General features: G+C 45.7%; 1 protein-coding gene across 2 annotated transcripts in view; it reads right to left on the bottom strand.

The window, feature by feature from the left end:
• Nucleotides 1-27,619, bottom strand: part of ACLY (ATP citrate lyase) — a 281,182-nt gene that overhangs the window by 43,100 nt on the left and 210,463 nt on the right. For both annotated transcript variants that reach the window (XM_069237662.1, XM_069237663.1), the window contains 4 exons: nucleotides 22,299-22,426; nucleotides 14,857-14,950; nucleotides 14,370-14,524; nucleotides 11,854-12,004 (listed from right to left, as the gene is read on the bottom strand). In XM_069237662.1, coding sequence (XP_069093763.1) covers nucleotides 11,854-12,004; nucleotides 14,370-14,524; nucleotides 14,857-14,950; nucleotides 22,299-22,426 — 528 coding nt within the window. The remainder of the gene's footprint in view (nucleotides 1-11,853; nucleotides 12,005-14,369; nucleotides 14,525-14,856; nucleotides 14,951-22,298; nucleotides 22,427-27,619) is intronic.

The following is a 27,619-nucleotide window of genomic DNA, read 5'->3' on the forward strand; positions in this document are numbered from 1 at the left end:
AGATGGCCTTGACCAGCCTGTTGCTTTCATTAGCAGGAGGTTACTCCCCAGGGAGCAGCGTTGGAGTGCCATTGAGAGGGAGGCCTTTGCTGTGGTTTGGTCCCTGAAGAAGCTGAGACCATACCTCTTTGGTACTCACTTTGTAGTTCAAACTGACCACAGACCTCTCAGATGGCTGATGCAAATGAAAGGTGAAAATCCAAAACTGTAGAGGTGGTCCATCTCCCTACAGGGAATGGACTTTATGGTGGAACACAGACCTGAGACTGCCCATGCCAATGCAGATGGCCTTTCCAGGTTCTTCCACTTAGAAAATGAAGACTCTCTTGGGAAAGGTTAGTCTCATCCTCTTTCGTTTGGGAGGGGGGGTGGGGGGGGGGGGGGAGTTGTGTAAGGAAATGCCTCCTTGGCATGGTTACCCCCTGACTTTTTGCCTTTGCTGATGCTATGTTTTGATTTGAAAGTGTGCTGAGGCCTGCTAACCAGGCCCCAGCACCAGTGTTCTTTCCCTAACCTGTACTTTTGTTCACACAATTGGCACACCCTGGCATCCAGGTAAGTCCCTTGTAACTGGTACCCCTAGTACCAAGGGCCCTGATGCCAGGGAAGGTCTCTAAGGGCTGCAGCATATCTTATGCCACCCTGGGGACCCCTCACTTGCCAGCTTGTGTGTGGTGGTGAGGACAAAACGAGTAAGTCGACATGGCACTCCCCTCAGGGTGCCATGCCAACCTCACACTGCCTATGCAGTATAGATAAGTCACCCCTCTAGCAGGGGTTACAGCCCTAAGGCAGGGTGCACTATACCATAGGTGAGGGCACCAGTGCATGAGCACTGTGCCCCTACAGTGTCTAAGCAAAACCTTAGGCATTGTAAGTGCAGGGTAGCCATAAGAGTATGTGGTCTGGGAGTCTGTCATACACGAGCTCCACAGCACCATAATGGCTACACTGAAAACTGGGAAGTTTGGTATCAAACTTCTCAGCACAATAAATGCACACTGATGCCAGTGTACATTTTATTGTAACATACAATAAAATGTAACTTTTCTGACACCTCCTGCTTGAAACCCAAAAAGTCAGAAGGATCGTGAGGCCCCGCTTTCACGGTCTGTATTCATACTGAAAATCGAGATCAAGCGAGCTTTTGCCCTTCTGCTCCCTGAAACCTTAACCGACTACCCGTGTAGGCTGACTGGTTTTAGCAGCCTGCCACACTCGAGACATGTTGCTGGCCACATGGGGAGAGTGCCTTTGTCACTCTGTGGCTAGTAACAAAGCCTGCACTGGGTGGAGATGCTTATCACCTCCCCCTTGCAAGAGCTGTAACACATTGGCCTCAAAAGCTCACCCCCTTTGTTACAGCACCACAGGGCATTCCAGCTAGTGGAGTTGCCCGCCCCCTCCGGCCACGGCCCCACTTTTGGCGGCAAGGCCGGAGGAGATAATGAGAAAAACAAGGAGGAGTCACTGGCCAGTCAGGACAGCCCCTAAGGCAACCTGAGCTGAAGTGACTGACTTTTAGGAATCCTCCATCTGATCCCCCCAATAGGGATAGGAATGTGACCCCCTCCCCTTGGGAGGAGGCACAAAGAGGGTGTAGCCACCCTCAGGGCTAGTACCCATTGGCTACTGCCCTCCCTGACCTAAACACACCCCTAAATTCTGTATTTAGGGGCTCCCCTGAACCTAGGAACTCAGATTCCTGCAACCTAAGAAGAAGAGGACTGCTGAGCTGAAAAACCCTGCAGAGAAGATGGAGACACCAACTGCTTTGGCCCCAGCACTACCGGCCTGTCTCCCCCCCTTCTGAAGAAACTGCTCCAGCAACGCTTTCCCCAGGACCAGTGACCTCTGAATCCTCAGAGGACTGCCCTCTCTAAAAGGACCAAGAAACTCCAGAGAACAGCGGCCCTGTTCACCCAAGACTGCAACTTTGTTTCCAAAGAAGCAACTTAAAGACAACTGCGATTCCCGCCAGAAGCGTGAGACTTGCAACTCTGCACCCGACGCCCCCGGCTCAACTTGTGGAGAACAAACACTTCAGGGAGGACTCACCGGCGACTACGAGACCGTGAGTAGCCAGAGTTGCCCCCCTCTGAGCCCCCACATCGACGCCTGCAGAGGGAATCCCGAGGCTCCCCCTGACCGCGAATGCCTGACTCCCAGATCCCGACGCCTGGAAAAGACTCTGCACCCGCAGCCCCCAGGACCTGAAAGATCGGAACTCCAGTGCAGGAGTGACCCCCAGGAGGCCCTCTCCCTTGCCCAGGTGGTGGCTACCCCGAGGAGGCCCCCCCCTTGCCTGCATCGCTGAAGAGACCCCTTGGTCTCCCATTGATTCCAATGAAAACCCGACGTGTGTTTGCACACTGCACCCGGCCGCCACCGTGCTGCTGAGGGTGTACTTTCTGTGCTAACTTGTGTCCCCCCGGTGTCCTACAAAACCCCCCCTGGTCTGCCCTCCGAAGACGCGGGTATTTACTTGCTGGCAGACTGGAACCGGGGCACCCCCTTCTCCATTGAAGCCTATGCGTTTTGGGCACCACTTTGAACTCTGCACCTGACCGGCCCTGAGCTGCTGGTGTGGTAACTTTGGGGTTGCTCTGAACCCCCAACGGTGGGCTACCTTGGACCCAAACTTGAACCACGTTGGTGGTTTACTTACCTGCAAGAATGAAAATGTCACTTACCCAGTGTACATCTGTTCGTGGCATTAGTCGCTGCAGATTCACATGTTTGGCACAGTCCGCTGCCTGGTGTTGGGCTCGGAGTATTACAAGTTGTTTTTCTTCGAAGAAGTCTTTTTGGTCACGGGACCGAAGGACTCCTCCCTCCTCGGCTCCATTGCGCATGGGCGTCGACTCCATCTTAGATTGTTTTCCCCGCAGAGGGTGAGGATGGAGTTGTTTGGTATAAATAGTGCCCATGCAATGGAGTGAATATGTATGTACGTTAAGAGTTTCTAATAATTATTTACAAATGTTCAGATGTTTAAGATTTATGATCTACTTCTAAACGGCTACAGGCTTCCCGGGGAGGTGGGAGGGTACATGTGAATCTGCAGCGACTAATGCCACGAACAGATGTACACTGGGTAAGTGACATTTTCAGTTCAATGGCATATGTTGCTGCAGATACACATGTTTGGCATAGACTATAAAGCAGTTACCTCCCCTAAAAGCGGTGGTTTAGCCTGTAGGGGTTGAAGTAGTTTGGAATAATGTTCTTAGTACAGCTTGGCCCACTGTAGCTTGTTGTGCATTTAGTACGTCTACACAGTAGTGTTTAGTAAACGTATGAGGCGTAGACCAGGTTGCAGCCTTACATATTTCGCTCATAGGAATGTTTCCTAGAAAGGCCATTGTAGCACCTTTCTTTCTGGTTGAGTGTGCCTTTGGTGTAATAGGCAATTCTCTTTTGGCTTTAAGATAGCATGTTTGAATGCATCTGACTATCCATCTAGCAATGCCTTGTTTAGAGATTGGATTTCCTATGTGTGGTTTTTGAAAAGCTATGAACAGTTGTTTTGTTTTCCTGATTAGCTTTGTTCTGTCAATGTAATACATTAGTGCTCTTTTGATGTCTAATGTATGTAGTGCCCTTTCAGCCACAGAATTTGGTTGTGGGAAGAACACTGGCAATTCTACTGTTTGATTTAAATGGAATGGTGAGATTACTTTTGGCAGAAATTTTGGATTTGTTCTGAGAACTATTTTATTGTTGTGTATTTGAATAAATGGTTCTTGTATGGTAAATGCCTGTATTTCACTTACTCTTCTGAGGGATGTGATTGCAATGAGAAATGCGACCTTCCAGGTTAGATATTGCATTTCACAGGAATGCATGGGTTCGAAAGGTGGACCCATGAGTCTTGTTAAGACGATGTTAAGATTCCATGAAGGAACTGGTGGTGTTCTTGGTGGTATAATTCTTTTTAGCCCTTCCATGAATGCTTTAATAACTGGTATTCTAAATAGAGACGATGAATGAGTAGTTTGTAGGTAAGCAGATATTGCTGCGAGGTGTATTTTTATAGATGAAAAAGCGAGATTTGCTTTTTGCAAATGTAGTAAGTATCCTACTATGTCTTTAGTAGAGGCATGTAATGGTTGTATTTGATTGGCATGGCAGTAGTAAACAAATCTTTTCCACTTAGATGCATAGCAGTGTCTAGTGGAAGGTTTTCTAGCTTGTTTTATGACCTCCATGCATTCTTGTGTGAGGTCTAAGTGTCCGAATTCTAGGATTTCAGGAGCCAAATTGCCAGATTCAATGATGCTGGGTTTGGATGCCTGATCTGTTGTTTGTGTTGTGTTAACAGATCTGGCCTGTTGGGTAGTTTGACATGCGGTACTAGTGAAAGGTCTAGTAGAGTTGTATACCAAGGTTGTCTTGCCCATGTGGGTGCTATCAGTATGAGTTTGAGTTGGTTTTGACTCAACTTGTTTACTAGATATGGAAGGAGAGGGAGAGGGGGAAAAGCGTACGCAAATATCCCTGACCAACTCATCCATAGAGCATTGCCTTGTGATTCGCGGTGTGGGTACCTGGATGCGCAGTTTTGGCATTTTGAGTTTTCTTTTGTTGCGAACAAATCTATCTGGGGTGTTCCCCAAATTTGAAAGTACTTGTTCAGAACTTGGGGGTGAATTTCCCATTCGTGGACTTGTTGGTGGTCTCGCGAAAGGTTGTCTGCTAGTTGGTTTTGTATTCCTGGGATAAATTGTGCTATTAGGCGAATGTTGTTGTGAATCGCCCACTGCCAAATTTTTTGTGTTAGGAGGCACAATTGTGTTGAGTGTGTTCCTCCTTGTTTGTTTAAATAATACATTGTTGTCATGTTGTCTGTTTTGACAAGAATGTATTTGTGTGTTATTATGGGTTGGAAGGCTTTTAACGCTAGAAATACTGCTAACAGTTCTAGGTAATTGATATGAAATTTTGTTTCGTGTATATCCCATTGTCCTTGAATGCTGTGGTGATTGAGGTGTGCTCCCCACCCTGTCATGGAAGCATCTGTTGTTATAACGTATTGAGGCACTGGGTCTTGAAATGTCCGCCCTTTGTTTAAATTTTTGCTGTTCCACCATAGAAGCGAGAGGTATGTTTGGCGGTCTACCAACACCAGATTTTGAAGTTGACCCTGTGCCTGTGACCATTGTGATGCTAGACACTGTTGTAAGGGTCGCATGTGTAGTCTTGCGTTTGGGACAATGGCTATGCATGATGACATCATGCCTAGAAGTTTTAGCACATGTTTTGCTTGTATCTTTTGGTTTGGAAACATAGCACTTATTACCTTGTGGAATGCCTGCACTCTTTGTGGACTTGGAGTGGCAATTCCTTTTGATGTGTTGATGGTTGCTCCTAGATATTGTTGTGTTTGACACGGTTCTAGGTGTGATTTTGTATAGTTGATGGAAAACCCCAGTTTGTGAAGGGTTTGTATGACAAATGTGGTGTCGTTTACGCATTTTTTTACTGTGTTGGTCTTGATTAGCCAATCGTCTAGGTAAGGGAACACATGTATCTGTTGTCTCCTGATGTGTGCTGCTACTACTGCTAGACATTTTGTGAACACTCTTGGTGCAGTTGTTATTCCGAATGGCAACACCTTGAATTGGTAATGTATTCCTTTGAATACGAACCGTAGGTACTTTCTGTGAGAAGGGTGTATTGGTATATGAAAGTACGCATCCTTTAGGTCTAATGTGGTCATGTAATCTTGCTGTTTGAGCAGTGGAATGATGTCTTGTAGTGGGACCATGTGAAAATGGTCCGATATGATGTAGGTATTTAGTGTCCTGAGATCTAATATTGGTCTTAATGTTTTGTCTTTTTTTGGAATTAGAAAGTACAGGGAGTAAACTCCTGTGTTTTTTTGTTGTACTGGTACTAACTCTATTGCATCCTTTTGCAGTAGTGCTTGAACTTCTAGTCCTAAAAGTTCTAAATGTTGTGGTGACATTTTGCGTGTTTTGGGGGGGATGTTTGGTGGGAAGTTGTGGAATTCTATGCAATAGCCATGTTGGATTATTGCTAATACCCAATTGTCTGTTGTAATCTGTTGCCAAGATTGGTAGAATTGGCTTAGTCTTCCCCCCACTGGTGTTGAGTGAAGGGGTTGCGTGACTTGAAAGTCACTGTTTAGGTGGAGGTGTTTTTGGAGTCTGGAATCTTCCCCTACTCCTTGGGAATTGACCCCCCCGATATCCCCTGAAACCTCCCCTTTGGAAGGAACCCTGATATGGTGTGGTTCTTGTTTGTTGGCTGGTGGTGTCTGTGGGTTGGCCACGAAACCCCCCTCTAAATGGAGTTTTTCTGAAAGAGCCTCTGCTCTGCGGGGAGTAGAGTGCGCCCATGGCCTTGGCCGTGTCTGTGTCCTTTTTAAGTTTTTCAATGGCTGTATCCACTTCAGAGACAAAAAGTTGTTTCTCGTTGAAGGGCATATTAAGGACAGCCTGCTGGATTTCAGGTTTGAAGCCTGAAGTGCGTAGCCAATCGTGTCTCCTTATGGTGACAGCAGTGTTGACTGTTCTTGCTGCAGTATCGGCTGCGTCTAGTGAAGAGCGGATTTGATTGTTTGAGATCGTTTGTCCCTCTTCCACTATTTGCTGCGCCCTTTTTTGGTATTCCTGGGGAAGATGGTCTACGAGAAGTTGCATCTCGTCCCAGTGTGCGCGGTCATATCTGGCCAGCAGCGCTTGTGAATTTGCGATGCGCCACTGGTTGGCTGCCTGTGATGCTACTCTTTTCCCTGCTGCATCAAATTTTCGGCTTTCTTTGTCCGGAGGTGGGGCGTCGCCAGATGTATGTGAATTTGCTCTCTTGCGAGCTGCCCCTACTACCACGGAGTCAGGTGGTAACTGCCAAGTAATAAACACTGGGTCTGTGGGTGGTGGTTTGTATTTCTTATCCACCCTTGGGGTGATGGCTCTTGATTTTACGGGCTCTTCAAAAATTTGTTTTGCGTGCCGTAACATCCCTGGTAGCATTGGGAGACACTGATATTGGCTGTGTGTAGCCGAGAGGGTGTTAAATAAAAAATCATCCTCTATAGGATCGGAATGCAGTTGGACATTGTGGAATTCTGCTGCCCTAGCCACCAGTTGCGAGTATGAGGTACTGTCCTCTGGCGGTGACGGCTTTGTGGGGTATGACTCGGGATCATTGTCCGGCACTGGGGTGTCATACAGGTCCCAAGCGTCTTGATCCTGATCGTCATGACTTATGGTAGTTTGCGCTGGTGAGTGCATTTGTGGCGGTGTTTGTGCCGGCGATGCCTGTGGTGGAGAGGGCGGAGGCGTGACTTTTTTAACCACTTTGGCTTGTGGTTGTGCGTCATCCTTTGGAAGTCCGATCCTTCTTTTCCTCATGATTGGGGGAAGGGTTGATATCTTCCCTGTGTCGTGCTGGATGTACAGTCTCTTTTGTGTGTAGTCCGATTCTACACTTTGGAGCTCTTGTCCAAATCTGTGCATTTGGCCACTTATTCCTTGTTCCTCTGAGTAGGATGAAGGTGTGGTATTTTTCGGCGCCGAGAGAGAATCTTTTTTCGGTTTCGGCACCGACAGAATTTTTGTTCCTTTCGGCATGGATTCTCGGTGCCGATGTTTTTCGGTGCCGGTATCTTGTTTTTGTCTCTCGGAGCCGCTTTCTCGGCTCCGAGGTTGCTCCATGGCGGTCCCTCGACTGGAGTCGGGTGTCTTCGCTATGGGCGTGCCCTTTTTCGGCGCCTTCGACGGGTCGCCTGTTTTATGGGTCGAGCCATGGCCTGTTGGCAGTGGCGTCCCCTGGGCTTTCGGTTAGTCGATGGATTTACTTTTCGACGTCTTACTCACAGTTTGTTGCTGTTGTTCGACGTCGGAGTCTCCGGATTCTGATTCCGGAACCGAGAATGTTTCCTCTTCCTCGTCGAAACGTTGTTTTGTCGACGTGGACGCCATTTGTTGACGCCTGGCTCTTCGGTCCCGGAGTGTTTTTCTGGACCGGAAGGCTCGACAGGCTTCACAGGTATCCTCCTTGTGCTCGGGGGACAAGCACAAGTTACAGACCAAGTGCTGATCTGTATAAGGATACTTACTGTGACATTTTGGGCAGAAACGAAACGGGGTCCGTTCCATCGGCTTCGATGTCGCACGCGGTCGGGCCGACCAGGCCCTGATGGGGGAATCGAAACTACCCCAAAGTCTTCCGATGATCGGTGTCGATGTACCTAACTATCCCGATACCGAACGGAACAATACCAACGCTTTCTTCCGAGATTCTGACTAACTTTCCGAACCGAAACACGGAGCGAAAAGGAATACGTCCGAACCCGACAGCGGAAAAAAACAATCTAAGATGGAGTCGACGCCCATGCGCAATGGAGCCGAGGAGGGAGGAGTCCTTCGGTCCCGTGACCAAAAAGACTTCTTCGAAGAAAAACAACTTGTAATACTCCGAGCCCAACACCAGGCAGCGGACTGTGCCAAACATGTGTATCTGCAGCAACATATGCCATCGAACCTAACAATTACTTACCTCCCCTAGGAACTGTGAAAATTTCACTAAGTGTCTAGTTTAAAAATAGCTATATGTGTTTTATTTGAAAAGTATATATGCTATTGTGATTATTCAAAGTTCCTAAAGTACTTACTTGCAATACCTTTCATTTGAGATATTACATGTAAAATTTGAACCTGTGGGTCTTAAAATAAACTAAGAAAAGATATTTTTCTATACAAAAACCTATTGGCCTGGAATTGTCTCCGAGTGTGTGTTCCTCATTTATTGTCTGTGTGTATGTACAACAAATGCTTAACACTACTCCTTTGATAAGCCTACTGCTCGACCATGCTACCACAAAATAGAGCATTAGTATTATCTCTTTTTGCCACTATCTTACCTCTAAGGGGAACCCTTGGACTCTGTGCATACTATTCCTTACTTTGAAATAGTGCATACAGACCCAACTTCCTACAGCCTCCTTCTGATGGATGGAATGGCTTTGATTACCAGGTATATGACCTACAATTCTAACAGGTTAATGTGGAGACACATCTCCATCATGGAGCAGACTCCTCTCACTTCCACCTCTCACAGATGACATCCCCAATCCCAGCAGTGACGCATTCATCACCATCGCCAACTCTCTTTGAAGCGTTCCAAAGTGAAATCAGCCTTCTCCCAAAACAGGCGAGATCCACTGATTTGAATATTCATCCATCTGGTCAGCAGGTTACCTAGCACAGAAGTTTGTGGATCTCATCCAGTTGTGGAGAAGTGTGGCACAATGGTTAGAGTGGCAGACCCTGAAGCAGAGATCTGGCTCAAGACCAGGGTTCAAGTCCCGCTTCGGCAGGTCTTGGGCTCAATTCCCTTGGACCAGATATTTCTCGTCTCGGTGCCTAATCTAATTAATGGGTCCCACTCTGCAACTCTGGGCAATAGCTTGCTTAATCTCCACAACGGCCCCAACAGCGCTTGGATGCCTGGCTTCACCCTGGGGGTGCCCAGGGGTGGGCACCTCACAGGGAAAAGCCAGGAGGGGTTCCATAGCGGTATGAGTACAGCGCCTTGAGACCCTAACGGGTGAGTAGTGCGCTATACAAGTGCAAATTTAAATTTTTACATTTTACAGTTGTTACTCCAAGCACCATGCTACTGCAGTCTGTTCTGCCCAAGCATTCAATAGTGTCCAGTCCAGAATTGATAATGCATTTAGCCTCATCCTGACCATTCTGGATGGTTTGACCCAGGCTGACCCCAAATTTCTCACGGACTGCCAGCAAGATCTAGCTGACCAAGTCCCATAATGTATGGAAATATGTCCCTAGCAAACACCTGGTACTGACTGACCAGAGGGCAAGGGTGGCCAATTAAAGCATCTATTTTCTGAACGTTTAAATTCTCTGTCTGATGTAGGTAATAAATTGGTGTTCACAAACTGGTGGAAGCCTGAAACACCAGAATTTCTGGGAAAGGGTGCCTTATCTGGGTCATCTGGTGCTGACCTGTGGCACCTGGCTACCTGCCACTTCCAGTAAAACAGGAACAAGGCTTATGCCAGGTGCCCTTCAAGATGTCAGTCAGGGCTTCACTGAAGGGAAATAAAAGCTTGGATGAAGCCTGCCCAGTTTGCAAAATGTATAGCAATGTGTTACTCTTAACTTCAAAAGATTGCAACTGTAAGCCTAATACAATACCTCTGCTGCACATCTTTTAACCTACAGCAAAGGAAGCACTCGTTTCTCCCGATGTTTGAGCGGAGATCACAACCCAGTGTCCGGGAAGTGTCCAACCCACTGGCCTCCTGCAAATCCATATATAGGTTGGCATCGTAGTGTGGGGGAACATAATCCCCAACATCTCCACTGTCATCTCCGAAAGCTGGCTGACTTTCCTCGCAGTTGGAACAAAAAAAAAGTTGCTAGAGTGCTGAAGTAAGGCTTTTAGTTAATGGCATGGTCCTGTTCGAGTCAGACTGGACTGGGATCGGAGCATTGGAGCAGCTTGAGGACACAACCTCTGTCAGGGTCGGGATGAATTCAACTTCCAGTCGAATACTACTTTTGGGACAATGTCTTCCTCATGCAGTGGTGGGGCTGTCTTTATCGTCAAAGAGATGTGTGTGAGTTTTGAAGCTGGCCTGTTAGTTGGTTTTGATATCGGAGCAGAGCCAGAGACAAGTTCAGGAGGCAGAGATAGCACTGAGGGTGGACCAGCGGTAAAGTAACTGGAGTACTCAATGAAACCTTGGGGTCTGGAGTTGCACCACAGGGAGCCAGGAGAGTGCCAGAGATTCACAACATGGCCTGCAACATCACCAACGTCCCCAGAACTTCAGGTGCACTATGATCAATTGCGGCAGGGGACAGTGAGCTAAATGAAAAGAGTGGCAAGATGGAGACGAGTCCCGCTTCCCCTTCTTGTTCTTCTGCTTCGACTTACTAAAGTACTTGATCTCAATGAGCAATGGTCATGAGAACAGCCTGAAGCACGGGAAGGGATCCACACACTTAACTTTGAGCTGGAGTTGTACGACATCCTATGGTGCCTGGTGACTTATAGCTTGACTTCACAATCCCGCATCTCCTTCAGATTCTTAACAGCACACTCCTCAAAGGACTTTGAGTCATGCCATGAACCCAAATACCAGAGCCATACCTCGTAGGGGTCTGTCAGACATATTTTCTGTAATACTCCATAAAAGACTTAAAAACTGTAATTTCAGGAAGGGACATAGTTGCCTTACACACTGGAAAAAATAATTGTTAGACAAAAATCCTCATTTGGCAAGTTCCAGATCCAAATATATCGAACTGTATAAGCATGGAAAGACAATAACTGCTGTCAACATGCACGAGTGCTGCATATACGCCGCTCAGTTGTTACTTCGGAGAATAATGAAGCCAACGTGGAGCTGCACAGGAGCAATGCTGTCTAAATCTTCCAGATCCAGTCTGGTGCCTGAGGGTATTGTAAAGGTAAGAAATTTGTGATTAGAAGCATTCATCACAAGCTATGCCCCAGGAGAGCAAGGAGAGGAAGGAAAGCCATTAAATAAGCAGCAAGCAGATGAGACAGTCTAGAAAGCCAACCAATTGTAAGGAGCAGACTGATACAAGGCCTCTGTAAGTACTGGTATTTTCCACAATACGATGGTAGTGCTTAAGACTCCCTTGCTGGCACAAAAGGTGCTGCGTTTGGAGAAGCCAGAGGGGACTCTTTGTGTACCAGCACTGATAACTTAAAATCCATTTTATGGCAGTCAATGGGACAATGTTTGCATTGACTATAAGGTAGGGTTAAAATAACAAGTGAGGAATCCTAGGGCTCCAAGGTAATGAGATAGCATAAAATTCTTACAATAGTCAGCAGTCCAGATGTAACACTAGAGATCAGGTCTTTCCCAGCACGAGCACAGACGATGGTGTTGTGAGCTCCTGACACAGCAGGGCCATGATCAGCTGTTACCATTAGACACATTTCAATGAAATGGCAGGCATACTTTGGGAGTCTGAGGAAAAAGCAAAGTAAATGAGGTAAGTTTCTGAGTACAAAAACAGAGCAACACTTAAGCTGCAATGCAGCAACTGCAGAATATTTAAACAATGCAGAAGAAAGACTTCAGCTAGCAGGCAATACCTACATTTCCTAGCAGTCCACCGAAGTAGACAATGGTCTATAGGCGCTATACACATTTTTTCTACCATCTGTAAAAAGGTCTAAGCACCAGGATTTTGTACAAGTGCAGCACTCATTAAAAAATGCTCTTGCAACTGTAAACTGCCTTCCCTAGCCCATTCCAAGTACATAATTCAACTTCTATTGGTGCAGCTTGAATGACCGATCCACTAGGTATTATTGATATCAGATAGTTCATGAGCTTCATCATTTACAAGCCCCAAGCAGGGTGAAATAAGTATGCGACTGTCAGACTCACTGCTATGTGGCTGTTTGCGCCATACAAATAATGCTGACATGTTTACATACCATACAATAATTATTTAATTATTTTTTTACCACACTAACAAGCCATAGAAGATAACAGTGACTAGGAAGCTAAAAGAGGTTTGGGGCATTTTTTTAATTAATTGAGGAAAGGATTAGTAGTCACATGTTTTCCTAATGCCCTTGCCACTGCAGATGACTGCACTGAGAAATATCCAGGTGGTACATCTGAAGACAGGGCTGCTGGAACTTCAGACAGATTTACCACATTAAGCAGTACCTTCTGACCGCATAAGACATTCCGTGATGGTTTTTGGATGATAGGGAGAAAATAACATTATTTATCAAATGCATTTATCAGTACTTAAGAAGCAGTGACAAGTTACCAAACAAAGGATTGTTACCTGGCAAACAGGAAAGTGTCTCTTAATCTGTCTTTTATGTGGTCTTCAAAATATGTAGCTACTTTCAAGAATGTATATCTCCTCTTACAATTTACAGGGGAGAGGCGGGTGAGAGTGAAGTCAGTCACTTGCTTTCCCTCCTTTTATGTCTTCTTTAAGAAGCAAGAGGAGCATTTTAGAGAAGAAATTGTCACATGTGGTGGATATGTGTTAACACACAGAATGCAAACATTTGTGTTTGTTAGAAACCTCACTGAGTATCATCTTTTCGGTGGCAAAACAGAATATTTAACATATGTAGGTCACACAGGATTTGCTGGACTACACCACCCTTCAGCAGCGACCATACTCCTTATGTGTAAGATTAAAGGTAACCAATGGTGATCACAAAAGAGGGAGGGTGTTTCCTTGAAGAAAATGTGAATCACTGTAACTCTGCTCTAGCTGACAAGTTCTTGTTGATCATAGGAATGTTTGCAGGCATTTCTGTCCGCACATTTGCATGTTTTAATAAATCTGGGTATGGAGGACAGCAGAGGAGACACAAGCCCCAAATTGTCTCAGGATATTGAGCCATTTTCATAAACAGCCACTACTCAACCAAGCATATTAAAAGTGGAGTCAATCAGGAACATCACAGTAGCTCCTGGTTCATGGATGCACGTTATTAGTAATGTCAGCTCGCCTTTTCCTGGATCAATAATAAGCCCTCTTGCCCAGTAATAAACAGTATTGCCTTTTCTTGGGTGTGTTTTAGACTATTACCCTCCATTCAAGCTATTCAACTACCAAAATGTTGGATGTTACCTCCTTTTAGGTTTCTTGGCAACTAAATAAGGGGACTTGGCTATCTAAAACCTGTCAGTGGCCAGCAGCTACTGGTCATAATTTAACAAACATACTTTTATTTTCAAGCACAAAAGCCAGACTTATTTTCTTTACATTCTTATCAACATCAGTGTAGAGTACAAAAGGACAGAAAAAGTGTAAGGTTGGCTATTACCCATAGTTTATAAAGCTCACGAGGGCCACTGTCATTTTCCTTTGTAATTTGCAGCTTATTCTAGTAGTATTCATATCAGTTTGTTTCTATACTATTTAACACAAGTTCAGTAGTTGCCTCACAAAATCACATCATGTATGGATTTTAGTGGGTGGGTTGCTCCTATTAGAGGACAAAAGCACATTTGCTAGTTATTGAAAGCATAACGGTACTCCCCAGGTCTTCCTTTCAGGAAAGTCAGATTTCTAAATTGTAAAGACCAATTTAGATGCAATTTATACATGTGTTCCTTTAAATGAGCCACATGGGTTATACAAACATTTCTGTAATGTTTTTCAGCCTGTCATTCCTGCAGCTTAAATGACTTCCAACTGAGGGGGAGATAAAACTGTTAGCCACATTACAACCTCATTGAATCATGGGCGCCTCTTAACTAGGTTAATAGTATTTTTCAAAGAACAGTAAGGCATCTTGTGCACAGAACATAACAGAGCACTGTGAAGGCTGTGTCTTTTAGGTCTCACCGTCTTTGAAACCAAAGTAGGCCCAGGACTCCACCGATGCCAATGTCCTCTTTAAATACATCAGTTATAGGCATCCCAGCATAGATAAGCTCCTGCCCCCTCTCATCGCAGATGCTGGTCATGAAGGAAGCTGGCTTTCGGATAAGTCCCAGTTCCTGTTTGAATAACAGAACAGAAGATAGAGTGAAAACGTTCACAAGCAAAACAAAGCATGTTGGAAAAGAGGGTTACAGAAGTAAGCAGAGGGAGAAGAAGTGAGTATGTGATGATGAAGTAGGGGCAAAAGAAAAGAGGCTGAGTGAAAGCATTACTAGCAGAAATAAAATGACCAAAGTACAATGGAAGGAGGGAAAAAAAAAAAAAAGTGTGGAGAAACTAAAACAAGAGTGGAGAGAAACAGATGTTAAGTATAGACAGTCTAACATGTGCAAGTTTGTTAGCTCACTCAAATATAACCAATTGTCAGAGGCTGAAAAACAAACCCTACCCTCGCCCACGAGTAGTCCATTGGCACTGTTGGTGGAGGCACTTCTTGGGCAGGTACAATTTCTCCTTTGGCAACGAGCTCCTCATACACAGACCTACGCAATATGAGAAAGGAAAACAGGTGGGCATTAACCAAGCCACAAGACAGAAGGAGACCAGTATATCTATCAACTGGATCTCTAAAGAACTCACTCAGAAGCACGGTCATCAAGGAACCAAGAAGCTGGCTAATAATGAAAGAAAGCAGAAAATCCTGCTCATGTTAACTTCAAGAACAGAAGTTCCTTCTTGTGTGTTTTATCAAAAGTGGTCTGACTGTCATATGTAGCGGGAGAAATTATCTGCTTATGATACTAACTTTTGGTTATTTTGAGGACTGAAAGAAGTTCCCTCTCTTTGAATTTGGTGTATTTCACCTTTTAAAAAATACAGATGCACGGTATACTGTGTTGAACATGCCAGTTAATGGTTTGCATGCGGTGTATCAATTACGTAAAATAAAGTTGTTAAAACATTTCCACAGACCTCTTAGCCCTTGTGTTTGCTGTGTTTTACAGTTCTCTGCTTTTTCCTCCAATGCATTTTAATTTGAAAACTCTGCATATCTTCTTATTGTATTTCATGAAACTGAAGGGTATTTTTTGAAAACTAGTTCCCAAGATCTCCAACTCAAACCTCCAAAAAGGTCAAAGGATACTGCAATTATGTTTTCCAGTAATAATGATACTGCTTTTCCTGTATTGTGAATGTAAGCCCTTTCACAGCAGATGTTGCTCAGCACCAAGATACTCTCCTGGGTGAGTTGGGAGCTACGCAAATACATTTAACATACACCTGCCTAATTGTACCTAATGTATCACTAAAGGAAGAATCAACAGTTGAGTTAATCCACAATCCTCACAGAACCATTAAAAGAAATAGCATATACAAACATAGTATGCGAGAGAAAGGGGATAGGTATTTAAGAATTCAGCACAGAAAATGAATACATTCGAGTAAAAAACACAAGAAAAACAATCTAGAATAGCACTGAACAATGTGCCCTTTTTTGTAGTCACACAATAATGCTCATCTAGTGCAATTTTCACAAATCTTTATCCACTGACTGGATAAAAAAGTCTTATATGGGGTTGGTACAGCAGCAGTTCCACTCCACATTGTAATTCATTTAGGCCCCCTGATGGACCTTCAAACCTATATCATTATATGTACTAGATGTCTGCTTGTGTGTCTAACAGAGCATGGCAAGCTTTCGGTATCAAAACACTTGAATTCAGGGGCTTTAGAGCATAAATAGGGTACAGTTAGGATTCGGGAGAAATCTGGAAGAAAGAAAGGTTTATCACACACTTGTACAACATACACATAAATGTAACCCAGCCAATATAGTTGGTTAAGGCATGCTAGGGAAATTTTAAGTTGTGTACTGCTGTTTCCATTAGATGGAAAATGAAAATGTCACTTACCCAGTGTACATCTGTTCGTGGCATCAGTCGCAGTAGATTCGCATGTTCTGCAATAGCTCGCCATCTGGTGTTGGGCCGGAGTGTTACAAGTTGTTTTTCTTCGAAGAAGTCTTTCGAGTCACGGGACCGAGTGACTCCTCCTTTTGTCTCCATTGCGCATGGGCGTCGACTCCATCTTCGATTGTTTTTCCCCGCAGAGGGTGAGGTAGGAGTTGAATTGTAGTAATAGTGCCCATGCAATGGAGTGACTAAGTATGCACTTATTTAAGGTTGAGATGATACATATATAAATAATTGAAGGTAACTTCCAAACTGCTACAGGCTCCCGGGGAGGCGGGTGGGCACATGCGAATCTACTGCGACTGATGCCACGAACAGATGTACACTGGGTAAGTGACATTTTCAGTTCGATGGCATCTGTCGCTGTAGATACGCATGTTCTGCAATAGACTAGTAAGCAGTTATTTCCCCAAAAGCGGTGGATCAGCCTGTAGGAGTGGAAGTAGTCTGAAATAATGTCCTTAATACAGCTTGACCTACTGTGGCTTGTTGTGCGGATAACACGTCTACACAGTAGTGCTTGGTGAATGTGTGAGGCGTAGACCATGTGGCTGCCTTACATATTTCTTGCATTGGGATGTTTCCTAGAAAGGCCATGGTAGCACCTTTCTTTCTGGTTGAGTGTGCCCTTGGTGTAATGGGCAGCTGTCGTTTAGCTTTAAGGTAGCAGATTTGGATGCATTTAACTATCCATCTGGCTATACCTTGTTTTGAAATTGGGTTTCCTGCATGAGGTTTTTGAAATGCAATAAAGAGTTGTTTAGTCTTTCTGATGTTCTTTGTTCTGTCAATGTAATACATTAATGCTCTTTTGACATCTAATGTATGTAGTGCCCTTTCAGCTACGGTATCTGGCTGTGGAAAGAACACCGGAAGTTCCACTGTTTGATTTAGATGGAACGGTGAAATAACCTTTGGCAAAAATTTAGGATTGGTCCTTAGGACGACTTTATTTTTGTGTAGTTGTATAAAAGGTTCCTGTATAGTAAACGCCTGAATCTCGCTTACTCTTCTCAGGGAAGTAATGGCGATGAGAAATGCCACCTTCCAGGTTAGGAACTGTATGTCGCAGGAGTGCATGGGTTCAAAAGGTGGACCCATAAGTCTAGTTAGGACAACATTTAGGTTCCATGAAGGAACAGGTAGTGTTCTTGGTGGTATAATTCTCCTAAGGCCCTCCATGAATGCTTTAATGACTGGTATTTTATATAGGGAAGTTGAATAGGTAGTCTGCAGGTATGCAGATATTGCTGCAAGGTGAATCTTAATGGAAGAGAAAGCTAGGTTAGATTTTTGTAAGTGAAGCAAGTAACCCACTACATGTTCTGGAGTTGTGTGTAATGGTTGTATTTGATTAATATGGCAGTAGCAAACAAACCTCTTCCATTTACTTGCATAGCAGTGCCTGGTGGATGGCCTTCTTGCTTGTTTTATGACTTCCATACATTCTTGGGTAAGTTGTAAGTGCCCGAATTCTAGGATTTCAGGAGCCAGATTGCTAGATTCAGCGATGCTGGATCTGGGTGTCTGATCTTTTGGTTGTGCTGTGTCAACAGATCTGGCCTGTTGGGCAATTTGATGCAGGGTACCACTGATAGGTCTAGCAGCGTTGTGTACCAGGGTTGCCTTGCCCAAGTTGGTGCTATCAATATGAGTTTGAGTTTGCTTTGACTGAGTTTGTTTACCAGGTAAGGAAGGAGAGGGAGAGGAGGAAAAGCGTAAGCAAATATCCCTGACCAGTTCATCCATAGGGCATTGCCTTGGGATTGTTTGTGTGGGTATCTGGATGCGAAGTTTTGGCATTTTGCGTTCTCCCTTGTCGCAAACAAGTCTATCTGAGGTGTTCCCCAGAGTTTGAAATAAGTGTTCAGTATTTGGGGGTGAATTTCCCATTCGTGGACCTGTTGGTGATCTCGAGAGAGATTGTCTGCGAGTTGATTTTGTATCCCTGGTATAAACTGTGCAATTAGGCGAATTTGGTTGTGAATTGCCCAATGCCAAATTTTTTGTGCTAACAGGCTTAACTGCGTGGAGTGCGTCCCTCCCTGCTTGTTTAGATAATACATTGTTGTCATGTTGTCTGTTTTGACGAGAATGTATTTGTGAACTATTATTGGTTGGAAAGCTTTTAGTGCTTGAAAAACTGCAAGAAGTTCTAGATGATTGATATGCAGTTTTGTTTGATGTACGTTCCATTGTCCTTGTATGCTGTGTTGATCGAGGTGTGCTCCCCACCCTGTCATGGAAGCATCTGTTGTTATTACGTATTGTGGCACTGGGTCTTGGAAAGGCCGCCCCTTGTTTAAATTTATGTTGTTCCACCACAGAAGCGAGAGGTAAGTTTGGCGGTCTATTAACACCAGATCTAGAAGGTGACCCTGTGCTTGAGACCACTGTGATGCTAGGCATTGTTGTAAGGGCCTCATGTGCAGTCTTGCGTTTGGGACAATGGCTATGCATGATGACATCATGCCTAGGAGTTGTAATACCATCTTTGCTTGTATTTTTTGTGTTGGATACATGCGTTGTATGATGGTGTTGAAATTTTGAATTCTTTGTGGACTTGGAGTGGCTACTCCTTTTGATGTGTCTATTATGGCTCCCAGGTATTGTTGTACCTTGCGTGGCAGAATTTTAGATTTTGTGAAATTGACGGTGAACCCTAGTTTGAAGAGGGTTTGTATGATATGATTTGTGTGATTTGAGCACTCTATTAACGAATGGGCCTTGATTAGCCAGTCGTCTAGATATGGGAACACATGTATTTGCTGCCTTCTGATGTGTGCAGCGACTACCGCTAGACATTTGGTAAAGACTCTTGGTGCGGTTGTTAATCCGAAAGGCAGTACCTTGAATTGGTAATGTATTCCTTTGAATACAAACCTTAGGTATTTCCTGTGCGATGGGTGTATTGGTATATGGAAATAAGCATCCTTGAGGTCTAAAGTTGCCATGTAGTCGTGCAGCTTTAGCAATGGCAATACTTCTTGTAGTGTGACCATGTGGAAGTGGTCTGATTTGATGAAAGTGTTGACTACTCTGAGGTCTAGGATTGGTCTCAGTGTTTTGTCCTTCTTTGGTATCAGAAAGTACAGTGAGTAAACTCCTGTGTTTATTTGTGTGTTTGGCACTAATTCGATTGCATTCTTTTGCAATAGTGCCTGCACTTCTATCTCTAGGAGATTGGAATGGTGTGTTGTTAAATTTTGTGCTTTTGGTGGTATGTTTGGAGGGAACTGTAGAAATTCTATGCAGTAACCATGTTGGATAATTGCTAGAACCCAAGTGTCTGTAGTGATTTTCTCCCATGCTGTGTAATAATGACCTATTCGTCCCCCCACTGGTGTTGTGTGGAGGGGGTGAGTGACATGTGAGTCACTGTTTAGTAGTAGGGGTTTTGGGGCTTTGGAATCTTCCTCTATTTCTAGGGAATTGCCCTCCTCTATATTGTCCCCGAAAACCTCCTCTATACTGTCCTTGGTAACTGGACGGTGTGGCTTGTGAGGTGCTGGCTTGTGTGCTTTGACCCCGAAACCCCCCTCGAAAGGGCGTTTTACGGAATGAGCTGTAATTCCCTCTGCTCTGCGGGGAGTAGAGTGCGCCCATGGCTTTGGCAGTGTCCGTATCTTTTTTGAGTTTCTCAATCGCTGTGTCCACTTCTGGACCGAACAGTTCTTTTTCATTAAAAGGCATATTGAGAACTGCTTGTTGAATCTCTGGTTTAAATCCAGACGTTCGGAGCCATGCATGCCTTCTGATAGTTACAGATGTATTAATTGTCCGTGCAGCTGTATCTGCAGCGTCCATGGAGGAGCGGATCTGGTTGTTGGAGATGGCCTGTCCCTCCTCAACCACTTGTTTTGCCCTATTTTGGAAGTCTTTGGGCAGATGTTCAATGAGATGTTGCATCTCGTCCCAGTGGGCTCTGTCATAGCGCGCAAGTAGTGCCTGGGAGTTCGCGATGCGCCACTGGTTTGCAGCTTGTGCTGCGACTCGTTTACCAGCTGCATCAAACTTGCGGCTTTCTTTATCTGGGGGTGGTGCATCTCCAGATGTGTGAGAGTTGGCCCTTTTCCTAGCTGCTCCTACAACAACAGAGTCTGGTGGCAGCTGTGTTGTGATGAAAGCCGGGTCCGTAGGAGGCGGCTTATACTTTTTTTCCACCCTTGGTGTGATTGCCCTACTTTTGACCGGGTCCTTAAATATGTCTTTTGCGTGCCGGAGCATACCAGGGAGCATAGGCAGGCTTTGGTAGGAGCTGTGGGTGGAGGAGAGTGTGTTGAACAAGAAATCATCCTCGACCTGTTCTGAGTGGAGGCTTACGTTGTGAAATTGTGCTGCTCTAGCCACCACCTGAGAGTACGCGGTGCTGTCTTCTGGTGGAGATGGTTTTGTAGGGTATGCCTCTGGGCTGTTATCTGACACTGGGGCGTCGTATAGGTCCCATGCGTCCTGGTCTTGGTCACCCTGGCTCATGGTGGTGTGAGCTGGGGAGTGTGATGGCGTTTGTGCTGGTGAAACGTTAATCACGGGCGGAGGAGAGGGTGGTGGTGTAACTCTTTTCACCACTTTTGGTTGTGGTGCTTGTTCCGTCTGGAACTCCAACCTTCTCTTTCTCCTAATGGGGGGAAGGGTGCTTATTTTTCCTGTCCCCTGCTGAATGAAGATACGCTTTTGCGTATGGTCCGCATCAGTTGCTTGTAGCTCTTCCTCAAACCTATGCTTCTGCATTTGGGAGGTTAGCGAGTGCTCTTCTGTATAAGAGCCTGAAGCTGGGTCGCTTGCAGTTTGTTTCGGCATGGAAACTTTGTCTGCGTGTTTTTTCGGCTCCGAGGTGACTTTTTTTCTTTTCGGGGCCGAAACCTCTCGGCGTCGATCTGTTTCGGTGCCGCTGTCTCGGCGTCGAGCCGTGTCCACACCGGCATCTCGGTGTCGAGGCTTGTCTCCAGCACTTTCTCGGTCCCGAGAAGGCTGCGTGCCGGTGTCTCGACCGGAGTCGGACGATCTCGGCACCGTTTGGGCCTTTTTCGGTGCCGACGGTCGGTCACCGATTTTATGGGTTGAGCCATGGCCTGGTGGCAGTGGCGTCCCCTGGGCCTTGTAAATGTTTCTTTGTGTGGTTTTCGACGTCTTACTCACGGTTTGTGTATCGTCGAATCCTTCGGAGTCTGAGTCTTGGATCGAGAAGGTACCTTCCTCTTCCTGTTCCTCGAACTCCCGTCGGGCTGTCGGTGCGGACGCCATTTGAAGTCTTCTGGCTCGACGGTCTCGGAGTGTTTTTCGGGACCGGAACGCACGACAGGCCTCGCAGGTGTCTTCGCTGTGCTCAGGTGACAGGCACAGGTTGCAGACCAAGTGTTGGTCTGTGTAGGGGTATTTATTGTGGCATTTGGGGCAGAAACGGAAAGGGGTCCGTTCCATCGGCGTTCCTCAGCACGCGGTCGGGCCGACCAGGCCCCGACGGAGGATCGAAAAACTACCCCGAAGGGCACCGGAGCTCTTCGATCTTCGATGCGGTGTTGAATGTAAGTACGCCGATCCCGAACGCAACAATACCGACGAAAATCTTCCGAAATTAACTATTTTTTCTGTTCCGAAACTCGGAGCGACAGGAACACGTCCGAACCCGATGGCGGAAAAAAAACAATCGAAGATGGAGTCGACGCCCATGCGCAATGGAGACAAAAGGAGGAGTCACTCGGTCCCGTGACTCGAAAGACTTCTTCGAAGAAAAACAACTTGTAACACTCCGGCCCAACACCAGATGGCGAGCTATTGCAGAACATGCGTATCTACAGCGACAGATGCCATCGAACAGTAATTATCATATAAATCAAACAAATCTGTGCCAAAGTTAGAAATACGGGTAGGAAAAGAGGAATCCCTGAATCTGGGTGCCACAGAAAGCCTCACTCACTGGATAACATCTCCCAGTTCATCAAAGCTTCTGGGAACATAGGCTCCTGCGTCCTTCATTGCTTGGTTCTTCGCAACAGCGGTTTCGGAAGCTTCGTTTGCACAGGCTCCGGCGTGGCCAAACTGGACCTGCCAATTAAAACACAAGAAAGTACAATTTCAGTGAAAAAGAAGGTATACATTACAGTCCAATTTTTTTTTCAACAGATGATCAATTTTGCCATGGTACTTGAGTAATTGTTGCAGACCGGATATGAAAGATGGGTAAGGAGAAAAAAGGAAGGAGCTGTGAATGTGGCGAAGGCAAAGGTCCCATAAGATAAAGAGAAGAATACTAAGTGGAAAAATAATGGGAACAAACAAGACCACCTTAAGAAAATTATCAGTATATTTCAAATGTGGTACAGCACACTTTACAGATTCTAGAGAGTGCCCAGAGCTAGAATGAGAGTGTGAGGTGGGCAGTATCGTGGACTGTTTGTGCAAGTGCATTTATAGTGAATTGCAGAACATTTCTACATATGTAATTGTACTTTTGTATATCTTTTTTTAAATAAAATGCTTCTATTGTTTTTTCAAATTATAACAGTTTCAAACAATACTCAGACAGACAGCATTCATTCAGCACATCACTTATTACATCTGACAAGAAAACTCAGAGCCTACTCATCCTACCTGCACAGCGCAGTAAGTAAATAAACATATCAGACTTGTGAATACTATCACCAACCTTCCCACATCTTATGTTTCTGGCTAGCCCTTTGGCTATTACATCATTAGAGACTCCTCTGACTCACTTAAATATCTTGCAAGGTCCCTTTTTGTCACCAGGAACCCTGTAGTTACAAATACACAAGTGTATCGAGGGCCATTCCTCCAGTAAGCCCAGTATCGCCATTCGAGGATCGACCAAGACTGTGCGACGTATCACTTTTCTCAATTGCACACATACAATTTCCCTGTATTTCTGTATGATCAGGCATGACCATATCATGTGGTGGCAATTTCCCTACAGAGCGTCATATCTAGTTCAGTGTGGGATCCTGCTCTGCCTATATGGCAGAGTTGTGTTGGTGAGTAACCGAACCTATGCAAATATTTAAACTGGATGAGGCGCAATGAAGAGTACACTGCAAGCATATCATGGACTCCCTCCAATAATCTTCTCCTAGGTCACCCATGTCTAGGATCAATCTACTGCCGAGTTGAATAAGAGTGTTGGGGGAACTGAGTATCAATGTTCAATAAATTTGAAAAATGTTCTTCTTTTCTACCTTATTCAACACCAGTTTATTTTTTAAGGAGATACTTTCTGGGAGCTCCAGTAACTAATGCCCATATTCCGCCAGGGCATGCCGCAAGTGAAGATACTGACAGAACTGTGAAGTGTGCAGTGAGAAGTCTGCCTTAAGGTCTATGAAGGATTTCTCATGACCTTAGGTCCATACATCCCCATGTGTGGAGATACCAATCATGTTTCACTGTACAATACCTGAATGCGCCGCATTTGTGCTGCCCAATAGCATAGCTCAACATCTGCCAATCCCAGACCAGCATCACACTGAGATCGGTGACATTTCGCAAATGAGTCTTTTGGGACCGCAGCCTGCTAAAAAAAAAAAAAGCCAGATATCATCGACTGAATGTCTCAAAAGGGTAGGTGAGAGCATATGTGGGTAGTGTTAAAGGACCTCCAGCAGTCGGGGGAAGGTTACCATTTTAAACAGGGTTCCTTGCCCTACCAGGGAAGGGGCATCCTTGTCTGGTGCCATCTTCAATCGGGAAGTGTGCCGACAGTACACGTTAACCCTTACCTGTACCCACAGCAGCATATAAAGCGTATCAACTAATGGAATAAAGCGCGGGCCGAAATATATTTTTGACAGGACTTGGCACATGAATGGCCAATGCACCATGTGGAAAGCTTTCTCCAGAAAGGCCACCGGGCCCCTCATTCCCCTGAACTAGAAAGGATGATATTCAGACACCATAGACATTGTCGGGTACACTTATCGGAAAGAAATCCATTCTGATCTTTATGTATCATGGAGTATTTAACCACATGCAATGTTTGCCATAATTGTTTTTTCAATATTAACAGATGAGGGTGTAAGGTCAGGAGGTTTAGATGGTCTGAGTCAACCTGAAATCGTCACTCCTCTTAAATCTGGGGATAATAGTGACTGTTCATAGACCTCAGTGCTTTAAGACAGGGGCTATCAAAGAGGTGTATTGTTGAAGAACTCAACTGAGAAGCCGTTAGGGCCTGAATATTTTAGAGAGGCAAGGATGACAATAGCTTCCAAAAGAGGCAAGGATGACAATAGCTTCCAAACCGCCTCCTCGGCAAGTCTAAGTCCTTGCTACTTTCTATGGATAATGCTTCAAGGCAAAACCAGAATGATTGATTCCAGAATCTCTAACAGGGGGTCGTGGGTGGTTGCACACATGTGCATATAGTCTCTTATAAGTGGCGAACGTCTTCCCTATGTCAGTGGGGATCGTATGCAAAGCTCCACGGTGCCATCCTGATCTCAAATGGCTGGAACTATCCCTAAACTAGATTCACAGTTGGCTAACCAAAATAGCAATTACCCTGTCTTGTCACCCTGCTCTAAGACAAGAGTCAACCTGTTCTAGGATTATCAGGGAGCTTCTGCTTTAACACTAGGCAGGTCTGGCAAACAAACACTGTTCATTCTGTACCTGCAGATCTAACCTTCAGCGTTCTAGCTGCCGAATGTGTTGCTCCATATAGGAAAGTACCCTTTTTGACATGGTCACTCCCACTTTTTGTCACGAATACTGAGGTTTTTCGACTGAAGGTGCACGCAGTTCCTGCTAACCAGGTTCCTATGTCCACTGCCCATTCCCTAATACAAGGTAAAATAATCTAATTGTGTACAATTGGCAGACACATTAGCAACTCTCTAAGTCCCTAGTAAATGGTACCCTTAGTACCTAGGGTATTGGTAATAAAGAGGGTCCCTAAGGGCTGCAGCATGTATTAAGCCAGCCTAAGGGACCCCCTACAATTTGCATGCAGACTGCCATTGCACGCTGCGTGGCATGGTGCAAACCATGTGTGAAAACACAACATGGCACATTCATTGTGTGCCATTCCAAAGTCACTGTATATAATCTATGTAAGTCACACCTACAGCAGGCCTTAGAGCCCTAAGGCAGGGAGCATTATATTTTAGGTGAGGACATATCGTCATGAGCAGATATGCACCTATGATGTCTAGTTTGATTACTAGATATTACAAGTGAACATGGTACCCGTCTTAAGGTATGTGCTGGGTACTGGTCAACATGAGTTATGCAGCTACATAATGGCTTCACTGAAACTATGGTGTTTGGTATCAAACACCTCGTCTTAATAAATCCATACTGTTGCCTGTATTGGATTTATTATGACAGACACCCTGAGGGCACCTTCGAGGTGCCCCCTGAAACTACCAGTCTTCTAGTGTGCTGGCAGACTAGTATCAACCAGCCTGTCACCACAGATACGTTTCTGATCCCTCTAGGTGTGAGAACCCATGCTCTCAGAGACCAGAAACATTGCCTGCTCCAGAGGAAGGTTTATCACCTCCTCCAGCAGGATGGCTAGTAAGTCAGCATATCTTTGCTGGAGGCTTCAAAGCCTCTGCCGCCCTTTGATATGTGACCATGTGTAAAGAAATGGCTCCCTGTTGCAGTTACCCCCCACTTTTTGCCTGATACTGATGCTAACTTGACTGAGAAGTGTGCTGGGACCCTGCTAACCAGGCCCCAGCACCAGTGTTCTTTCACCTAAAATGTACCATTGTCTCCACAATTGGCAGAACCCTGGCACCCAGGTAAGTCCCTTGTAACTGGTACCCCGTGTACTAAGGGCCCTGATGCCAGGGAAGGTCTCTAAGGGCTGCAGCATGTCTTATGCCACCATAGGGACCCCTCACTCAGCACAGACACACTTGCTTGCCAGCTTGTGTGTGCTGGTGGGGAGAAAATGACTAAGTGGACATGGCACTCCCCTCAGGGTGCCATGCCAACCTCACACTGCCTGTGGCATAGGTAAGTCACCCCTCTAGCAGGCCATACAGCCCTAAGGCAGGGTGCACTATACCACAGGTCAGGGCATAGGTGCATGATCACTATGCCCCTACTGTGTCTAAGCAAAACCTTAGGCATTGTAAGTCCAGGGTAGCCATAAGAGTATATGGCCTGGGAGTCTGTCAAAAACGAACTCCACAGCTCCATAATGGCTACACTGAATACTGGGAAGTCTGGTATCAAACTTCTCAGAATAATAAGCCCACACTGATGTCAGTGTTGGATTTATTAAAAAATGCACACAGAGGGCATCTTAGAGAGCCCCCTGTATTTTACCCAATTGTTCAGTGCAAGACTGACTGGTCTGTGCCAGCCTGCTGCTGAGAGACGAGTTTCTGACCCCATGTGGTGAGGGCCTTTGTGCTCTCTGAGGACAGAAACAAAAGACTACTCTGGGTGGAGGTGCTTCACACCTCCCCCTGCAGGAACTGTAACACCTAGCATTGAGCCTCAAAGGCTCAGGCTTCCTGTTACAATGCCCCAGGGCACTCCAGCTAGTGGAGATGCCCACCCCCTGGACACAGCCCCCACTTTTGGCGGCAAGTCCAGGAGAGATAATGAGAAAAACAAGGAGGAGTCACTGGCCAGTCAGGACAGCCCCTAAGGTGTCCTGAGCTGAGGTGACTCTGACTTTTAGAAATCCTCCATCTTGCAGATGGAAGATTCCCCCAATAGGATTAGGGATGTGCCCCCCTCCCCTCAGGGAGGAGGCACAAAGAGGGTGTAGCCACCCTCAAGGACAGTAGCCATTGGCTACTGCCCTCCCAGACCTAAACACACCCCTAAATTCAGTATTTAGGGGCTCCCCAGAACCTAGGAAACTAGATTCCTGCAACCTAAGAAGAAGAGGACTGCTAAGCTGAAAAACCCTGCAGAGAAGACGGAGACGGAGACACCAACTGCTTTGGCCCCAGCTCTACCGGCCTGTCTCCCCACTTCTAAAAGACACTGCTCCAGCGACGCTTTCCCCAGGACCAGCGACCTCTGAATCCTCAGAGGACTGCCCTGCTCTAGAAGGACCAAGAAACTCCCGAGGACAGCGGCTCTGTTCACCCAAGACTGCAACTTTGTTTCCAAAGAAGCAACTTAAAGACAACTGCGTTTCCCGCCGGAAGCGTGAGACTTGCTACTCTGCACCCAACGCCCCCGGCTCGACTTGTGGAGAAACAACACTTCAGGGAGGCTTCCCCGGCGACTGCGAGACCGTGAGTAGCCAGAGTT

The sequence above is a fragment of the Pleurodeles waltl genome, chromosome 6, assembly GCF_031143425.1.
Source record: "Pleurodeles waltl isolate 20211129_DDA chromosome 6, aPleWal1.hap1.20221129, whole genome shotgun sequence".
Lineage (NCBI taxonomy): Eukaryota > Metazoa > Chordata > Amphibia > Caudata > Salamandridae > Pleurodeles > Pleurodeles waltl.